General features: G+C 38.9%; 1 protein-coding gene across 2 annotated transcripts; it reads left to right on the top strand.

Moving 5' to 3' along the window:
* Window positions 1-59: 59 nt before the first annotated feature.
* Window positions 60-4,032, top strand: LOC146479237 (BTB/POZ domain-containing protein 2-like). Of its 2 annotated transcripts, none has more exons than XR_014865038.1 (3): window positions 60-879; window positions 1,907-3,592; window positions 3,635-4,032. XR_014865038.1 is itself a non-coding variant. In XM_085111505.1 (3 exons), the coding sequence occupies exons 2-3, from the start codon at window positions 224-226 to the stop codon at window positions 2,559-2,561; spliced, it is 1,311 nt and encodes a 436-aa protein (XP_084967631.1). In that variant the 5' UTR covers window positions 68-85; window positions 170-223; the 3' UTR covers window positions 2,562-4,032. The 2 variants fall into 2 exon arrangements, 1 of the variants encoding a protein (XP_084967631.1); XM_085111505.1 differs by having other exon boundaries at window positions 68-85; window positions 170-879; window positions 1,907-4,032.
* Window positions 4,033-9,159: the final 5,127 nt, after the last annotated feature.

The following is a 9,159-nucleotide window of genomic DNA, read 5'->3' on the forward strand; positions in this document are numbered from 1 at the left end:
GAGCGCGTTCTAAATTGTTTTGCTGAGAAAGCATTATGGTCTGTTTTCAATACAGCTGCGCCGCTACGTCCGGAAGGTTGTAGTGGTGTCTAAATTTTAAGGAACTTGTTTCTTCTAGTCAGCTTTAAGTAAGACTTCAACAAGAACAATCACTGTCCTGTCTTTTCAGAATTTTTCTCCGTGCAGTTTGCGGAAAGTATGGAAAAAGTCTGACGGCTGAGAGATGAGCTCATCCCCTTACAACTGGCAGTCGGAGAAAACTTCCGTACAAGACGCAATCGCTTTTCTCTTTAACAACGAAATTTTAAGTGATGTACACTTTATGGTCGGAAAAGGCACACAGAGGCGACGAATACCGGCTCATAAGTTTGTACTTGCTGTAAGAAGCGCTGTCTTTGATGCTATGTTCAATGGTGGAATTTCGACTCAATCAGACGAAGTTGAACTGCCAGACGTCGAATATTTAGCCTTCCAGTCATTACTTCGCTTCTTGTACACTGACGAGGTGCAGATAGGTCCCGAAACAGTGATGACGACGCTTTACACGGCCAAGAAATACGCGGTACCCACTTTGGAAAACGCGTGTGTGGATTTCTTGAAGAAGAACTTGAGCCCCGACAACGCGTTTATGTTGTTGAGTCAAGCTCGCCTATTTGACGAGCCCCAGTTAGCAGCCCTGTGCCTTGAATGCATTGACAAGAACACTGCAGAAGCTCTTGCAGCTGAGGGTTTTACTGACATTGATTTTGACACGTTTTGTGTCGTTTTGCAAAGGGATACCTTGGCAATCCGCGAAAACCAACTGTTCGCTGCTGCCTTGAGATGGGCTGAGCACGAGTGCCAGAGGAGAAGAATACCTAGCACTTCAGATAACAAAAGGTTTAATAGAGTACTATTATTAACTAGTGCTATTATATTGTTTTAAATTCACTGTTGAATTTTCTTGGTAAGGATACACAAGCCGATTGTGTTAAATTTTCCTAAAGGTGTTAAGTCTACATGTATGACATCTTGTTAGGATGCAGTCCAAAAAAATTACAAAAACAAATACAATTTTGAGAAAGTAAATTGTTTCCTGATCCTGTCATTTGAAGTGTAGAGAAACAAAAGCGGATCCTGAAAGCTTATCTTCTTTCCAAATACAATTTTGTTAGGTGAACATAATTATTACAACCTTAGGAGGGCATATAAAGGGCGATTTAGACGGTACGATTTTGCCCACGATTTGTCGCATGCGACACGCTTACGCCATGCCTACAACACGAATCGCGTCGTGTAAATCAACCTACAACATCCTTACGACAGACGCACACAACACGAAAAATGTCGTAGGATTTTAAAACATGTTTTAAAATCCTGCGACAATCGTAGGTAAAGGCAATGTTGAGTGGCGAGAGTTGTGTGCGATTTTTACGTGACGCAAGCAGCGCGCGCTCTAGAAATCGCATGCGACAGTCCTAAGAGAAAATCGTACCGTCTAAATCGCCCTTAAGAAGGTAATAGAGAAAGGTATTACACGCAGTATTATATGTGCATGCAGCTCTGAGCCTGGAGTGAAGGGAAATTGTTAGGGAACTTAAGCACAGACATTTTTGAGCCACGGACGGCATCCAGAAATTGAATGTTCACTCTTTGGAACGTTTTGATGCCATCGCGTTTGTAATGTCTTTTCAAAGTCATCAACAAGAGCTTTTCCTGTCTGTGGTAAGGAGCAAACCCACACCAAAAAAGGAAACGTTCGACTTCTGGTTGCTGTCCGTGGCTCATGAACGTCTCTGCTTAAGCTCCCTAATATCTGGAAGGTCGGGTGGGGTTCCCGGTGGGCAGAGTCAGTTTTGGGTGTCACAGAAATACCCAGCTTTGTTTATTATAGAATGTTGATTGTATTATGTTTGATTTCATGCAGAAGCGTTCTGTCAAGAGCCTTGTACATGATTCGCTTTCCTTTGATGAGCATTGAAGAGTTTGCTGCTAGCGTGGCACAGTCTGGAATCCTTACAGACAAGGAGGTTGTTAGTTTGTTTCTTCATTTCACAGTGAATCCCAAGCCACAAGTGCAGTTTCTTGACAGGCCCCGCTGCTGTCTGACTGGCAAGGAAAAGGCAATATGCCGCTTTACAAAGGTAGAGAGTCGCTGGGGTTATAGCGGCACAAGTGACAGGATACGTTTTAGCTGTAACAGAAGAATTTTTGTGGTGGGCTTTGGTTTGTATGGTTCAATGTATGGTCCAAGCGACTATCAGGTTACAATTCAAATCATTGCAACTGACACAAATAAAATTTGCGGCCACAACGACACTGCGTTTAGCAGTGATGGCAGCGACTCTATTTTCCGTGTGATGTTTAAAGAACCAGTCGAGATTCTCTCTGGTGTAAATTACACAGCATGTGCAACTCTCAAGGGACCAGATTCTCATTATGGTACTTCAGGAGGAAAGAAAATGGTTTATGAAACAGAGCAGAAAGAGAAGATCATCTTCCAGTTTTCATATGCTGCGGGAAATAACAATGGAACTTCTGTTGAGGATGGACAACTTCCTGAAATAATATTTTATACTTGATAAAACTGATGGTGAATACTGTTGTACAAACACCATTTCATATTATTATGTTTATAAAATAACTTGGACTTCTGTGAAAATGCCACCTCCCTAGTGGCTACGGTGAAACTGCATAAAAATTGGAAAAACTCTTAGAGCCTTAAGAAGAGCAACATAATGTGATCAAAAGAATAAGAAATAATGGTCTTAGTAAAAAAACTGATGGAAGGAAGATGTAAAACCATCAAGAATATTTGATTTTAATAACAGTAATTAACCCAACATAGTGAGCTGATAGGTGATGTAACTTATGGGAAATGTTTGATCTTTGAAGAAATAGTTCAAGTGCCCTTGGCAATGTGCAAACAGATAAAAAAGAGAACATACTTGCTGAGTGAAGTTTTGGCTTGTTTGCCATGTTAGCTTTTTCGTTCCTTGTGTAGGAAGCATTGTCATAGTAGGTTGGTATCCAATGAGTGAAAAATTTGGCCTAAAGAGTCAGTAGGGACATTTTTGCCTGGTTTACATCGGATTCAAATAATGGAAGGGTTTTATGCACAAGAATTGTAAGTGGTTTTTTTTTGTCTTGAAATTGACTCTATTCCAGAATAGGAATACATATTGATGAGAAGAAATCCTTCATAACAGGTTTTCAACAACAAGTTGAAATTTGCTCCAGATAAGCTCTATTTTCACACAGAGACCATCACTCGAGTTGGTTCAGTGTTGTACACAAAGAACTTGGTCAAGCATTGGTTCCAATTTTGTGTAGGTCACTTACATTTTAAAGAGAAGAAATGGGCTGATATATTTTTTACTTAACATTTTGCTAGTAAACTGAATATATAACTGGTGCAACTAAGGTTGCATTTGATTGACTGTATTCCGGAATAAGAATAACTGGAATAGCTGTTAGATTTCTCTTTTGAAGTAACTTTGGGAAGACATTTCTGCAAAAACTTTTGCTGACACATGATAATTTTTATTTGTGTACAAAGACGCTCTTTTAGCTCCAAAACCTGTTCTGGGGATATTTCTTTCCATCATTGTATGTATTCCTTTTCTGGAATAGGGTTAATTAAACTCACCTTAAGTGTCTTACATGATAGCCAGTTGCTGAGTCAAAATATAGCTTATCTGGAGCAAATTCGATTTCAAGGCAAAAAACCCACTCAAAAAACTCTTCAATTGAATTTCCAGGTTGAGATTGGAAACCCAATATGTATAAAACTCCACAAGAAGGCTCTGTTGTAGGGCCGGGTGGAGATGGGACAATTTGAATTATGGCTATGGATGGAATACAACTTATATAATTGTACATAATTTTACTCTATGAACATTAATTATCTTGAGGAAAAAAAACATTCTTACTGATTCAGAAACAATATACAGTAAAATTAACAAATATGAATTTTCTTTTTTCTTGAATTGGCATATGTTAAACTAAAAGGTAAGACTAATTTGCTAATAAATGTATTTTGCATGGTTTGTATTCCAATGCATGTTTAATTGTTTAAGGACAGTGCCTACTTTTGTTACTGTGCATATGTTCTGCGCATCTCGAGATACTTGGGTTTCCTGTGGGAGGTGCATATTTTTGAGTGGATTAAACCATGTGGAGAAAGCAGAACTTAGCAAGTGCTCTTGGTATCCAAAATGAAAATGGGGGTAACCATGCATTTTTCAGTGATAAGTAATCTTTAAATATGGGAAAAAGTGCCATACATGGCTTTGTATTTTAGCACTTTTTTGAATTATTGTTGCTTAATTATCTCTAAAAACCGCGTGGTTACCCCCAATTTCCTTTCTGGATTCCAATAGCCCTCGCTAAGATCTGCTTTTCCCGCATAGTCATAAACTGCGCAAAAATACTTCTGTATTAGTAGACTACTGAAACTCTCAAAAACATTCCTGGCATGGAAAACTATTAGTGTGCACAGTTAGCAACAAGGTTATTCAGTTTTCGCTATTTGTGATACCTCAAGGCTAAAATGACGACAGATAGCAACAAGGCCAAACGCCGAGAAGTTAGGAGCCCAACATGTGAAGTGTTAGTTGCTGCTGCAAAAACATTAACTGCCCAGAGCATTTTCTTGGGTGCCATAGGCTACTCGGCTTATGTTAGGTAGCAGCCTTGGATAGATAAATAGTTTAATAGTAACTCCACTAAGGGCTAAGAAAGTGTCTGAACTGTGATGTTTCCCACCAGGGATGAAATTCGTCTACCAGCAAGTAATATGTTAGAATGACTGGGTAAAAGAATCGGAAAAGAAACTTGTGTTTCATCAATGTAGTCATGAGCCAGTCTGACTACTGAATAAGAAACGCTACTTAAAATAAAACTATTTTATTAAAAACTGAATCATTGTATAATGCAATTCGAGGGATTTGATTGGCTTAGCGGCCATGGTATATGAGCCATTATGCCATGGCCGAGAAATGGCGACCATTAAATTGTCTTCTGGTTGTTCTTGCACAGGGAAATCAGTGAGATTTTTTGATTGTTTTTAATAAAACAATTATTCCACTTGCGCTTGTTGGATATGAGATGATTATAGCCAACGAGGCGCGTAGCGCCGAGTTGGCTATCTATCATCTCATATCCAACGCGCGCTCGTGGAATAATTGTTAATTATTGTCAATGACTATTTCTTCGTATCACAAGCACTGTGATTGGTCTCCTTTCTAGTTGAAAATAATATTGCACGTTTTCCAGGGAGACGCTTAAAGGTTAGTGTGAACTTCGGCAACAGTGCGGGAAGCTCTAGTGTTGAGGGTACCCTTTCAAATACCCAGATGTAACAGCTTCCCAATTCCTCACACCATTTTCAGATCCCCTTTCTCGAACCCAAGAGGGAATTCCCTTCCTGTGCTGCTGGTGGGATGGTTCATGTCCTGACAAAGGTCACCACGGAACTGAGTAAGCTTCACTACTGGGCCGGGTTGTTCGAAAGCCGATTAAGCTAATCCTGGATTAACGTGAGCTTTGATTCAAGTTTAATTACTAATAGGTAAAGATTCTTCCAAAATATTTTTGCCCCTCAGTTTTGACTAAGACTTTTCTTTACCTTTAGCTTGAAATTAGGCTTAAAAACCACTTTTAAAGAGCGAGCTGGAAACCTCGGTTAACTTTTAATCGGGGATTAGCGTTAATCGGCTTTCGAACAACCGGGCCCTGAACAATAGAGTGTTCCAGTGTCTAGGGACTATAGGATGTCCACGGAAATTTGTTGTATATAGTTTCAAGTTTTCTTTATTTCCGCGTACTAAGTTTACAACATTAATGCAAGGAACAGGGATTAGAAAAATGTGGAGGTGTGTAAACGAAAACCTATGGGGTCAAAAAGAGTACGCACCTGATGTCATACTTAAGTTTACAGCATGTCAAAACTATCAGACCAAAAAATCTTGCCGGATAGAACCACTCCATTGTTTGAGTGTTAACTACTAAATTTTCTTCCCATGAAAAAAATTAATGCCAGGTTATTTACTTAGGTCGCAATTGGTTGTGGGAAGACTGAAGTCTTTGTACTCCCAAAATTTCTTGGAACTAAGTCACAAATTTAGAAAATACGCTTTTTGAAATAATGTCTTTTTAAACAGTCTGAATACAGGCAACTCGTTCCACAATTTTGGGGCTGACGCCGGAAAGGCACGGTGCCCCAGAAAACAAATGTCTTGCATTGTGGTACACAAAGTATAATTCCCTCTGCCTTAATTGCCCATAAAAATAGGCATCGTTAGACACTACCCAGAGGGTAAGTTTCTAAATTGTGGTGCTGCGTCGGTTGGGGAGGGGGGAGTGTTTTTTTTTTCAACAGAGATGATAACAAGGTAATTTGGCCACCGTTAAGAGATTCGAGCGCTGACGTTTCGACGGATTACAAAACGAATCAAGCCCAATCATATGTTTGGCCTTGTTTCGTTAGGTAAACCACTGTCCAACCATTTACATTTTCCCAGTAGTTGGCACACGGCGTGAAAATTTACGACTTGTGCCCTTACGTCGTTGAGATGTAACATGATTTTAAATAAGTAGCTTTAGCAAGAAGACATTTGAAAATTTCAATTTCTTTCGGAAGATGGCAACGAAAAAGGCAACCTCCCCCCCCCCCCCCATCCCGTGGGCGATAACCTCCAAACCTCGCTTCTGACGGTTCTTGGGGTTGAGTAAAGGGGGGTCCCAGGCAAAGTCCAACCTTGTACTTTGATGACGGTCTCCTAAAGTAGAGGTGTTTTTACTTGGATGTCTGAAAGTAATCCACTGTACCGAAGAAGATGACGACAAGCACATTTACCCATAATTTTTAGCAAATGAAAACCCTTAAACGTTCATAAAAAGGAACAGAAAAGTTCTAAAAATTTCAAAGCTAGCATATACAATGTTGTTAATACAGGGACCAGTCGGGACCAGGACGAATTTCGCCATAAAATATTATGGCATTCTATGTGCCTATTGGCTTTGTTAGGTTCGCAAGGTATTGTGGTTAAGTGTACGGTCGCCATCTTTTTCGTACGGTGGATGCTTTTCAAACCGATTGGTCAAAAACTTATTCAACCTAAAACTGACCAAACAAAATCTAACAGTGATTTGTTCACACTTAGCGCCTGTTCCATTGTTTTGAGTTCTGGCTTGAGCCCTGGGATTTGGCCATTGCGACAAACTTTACTTACGATTCAGTTTCAATTCAGCCTTACCGACGACTCTAAATGGAACACTTCAACATGAATTCAGTTTAACGAAGTTGTTTGAACATATCTTGCAAATCCTGCATATCTTTAGGGAAACTCCGCAGGTAAAAGAAAGAGAAGTTTGAGCAGAATCCTAACAACTCGAAACCCGCAATAATTCAAACGTGTTGCCAAGCAAATGAATTGGAAGCTGCTATCCCCTGCTTCTGCTGTAATCTTTACTGTTATTTTAACTTAGATATGATTGATAACTCAAAAATTTTTTATTAACTCGAGCAAAGTTTATTTCCCTTCATTGCTGACAGATCGAATTAAAGAAATGCTGCTGTATATTGAAAATCTCTCGAAAAGTAAAACAGTCTGGATTTGGTATTGGTCAACGTATCAAATTCTAAAAGTAGCATATATGAAATACATATATTTGAACCGCGGATGAAAGAATAAATTAATGAATGACCTTCGCAGTAATGTACCCAACTTAAGAAGTTGCGAAAAGAAAGCCTGAAAAAATTCAGACTTGAACGGGATTCAAGCGCGATTTTGAACCCATTCGTTCGAGAACGAATCAAAATGTGTTTATACCGCGACTTAGAGTCTAAATCAGTGTTGCAAATTCAGTGTTAGATATGCTGCTGCTGATTTTTGGAACAAAATACCTCTAAACAAGAATGCAGCATTTCTTCAAAGTTTTAGAAAAGAACTAAATTAAAGAATATCTGCTGACATCCGAAGCCTGAGAAAGACTTCCTGTGTAGCTATTTTTTCTTCTTTTTTTCATTACTTATTTGTTTATTCATTTACCTTGCTAACATAACCTTTGTTTTTTGTTGTTGTTGTTGTTTAACAATTTCATTACGCTATAGCAACACTACTTACGGTACAATGCTTACGATAAAAACGGAAAACTCACACTAAAAAAAAAAAAATACCACATTATCATTACAATATTTACACTCTTTACATTGCATTACTGCCCTGTTTTAATTATCATAATTACAGCTCGCAATAAAACCTTTGTTTGCTTATTTCCATGTATGTTCGCTAGCTCGCATTAATGTTGTAAATTAGTATGTGGAAATAAAGAAACTTGAAAAAACTTGAAAACATGATCCCTGCAATTTCCCGGCATTACAGAGATCATTTCGAATCCAGTTCAAGTTTGAAATTTTTTTTAAGCTTTCTTTTCGCAATTATCCAAGTTGCTTACATAATTGCGATGGTCATTCACTTCAGTATTCATTCGCATTAATTCCTCTCTCATAGAGTCAATTTATAACCAGCACTGTGGACGCGTTGCGGACCACCACCGCTTCAGGGAATTAAAAAGTTCAGTGGACTGGAGTGCTGAAAGTGATCATTTTGTAATTGCAAAAACAGTTAAGCGTAGAAAATATTTGGCACGGCTCGGATGAAAAAAGTACGCGTACCAAAAAATGGTTCGGCCATATAGGTTTACGGCTTGCTCCGGAATTATTTTCCAGGAGGCGTCACTCTGTTCGTTTAATCTTTTAATCCAGGAGATTTTCAAAGCTTTGTCCGTGATTTCGAAGTCCATCATCTTTAATCCACCGTGTTTTCTTTCAGCAATGATCATCTCTTTTTTAATTTTTGCCGTTTTTCCTTCCCGAATGAAATTGAAAGTAAGCCTATTGATCCTCTTCGCTAGATGTTCGGGAATACCTAGTACTGATGTGCTATATAATGTAAGCTTGGATAAGCCCAGGGTTTTGACGATTTTTATTTTTCCGATCAAAGTGAGATTTCTTCTTCTCCAAGAGTTAAATATTGTTTCTAGCCTACGGACCTTTTCTTCAAAATTTAGTTTGTTGGCATGTTCTTGGTTATACAAGAAGTTAACACCGAGGGCGTGCACCGCCTCCTTCGGCCAAAAACCTAGCCATGTTTTTACAAGAGTCTTACAAGAAAG

This window comes from Pavona decussata, unplaced genomic scaffold (assembly GCF_977016875.1).
Source record: "Pavona decussata unplaced genomic scaffold, jaPavDecu1.1 SCAFFOLD_61, whole genome shotgun sequence".
Classification (NCBI taxonomy): domain Eukaryota; kingdom Metazoa; phylum Cnidaria; class Anthozoa; order Scleractinia; family Agariciidae; genus Pavona; species Pavona decussata.

Bases quoted from the DNA above. Each gene is read 5' to 3' on its own strand.
- LOC146479237 (XM_085111505.1), top strand. From the start codon at position 224: ATGAGCTCATCCCCTTACAACTGGCAGTCGGAGAAAACTTCCGTACAA. The intron at 880-1,906 runs GTTTAATAGAGT...GATTTCATGCAG, and splicing joins AGCACTTCAGATAACAAAAG to AAGCGTTCTGTCAAGAGCCT.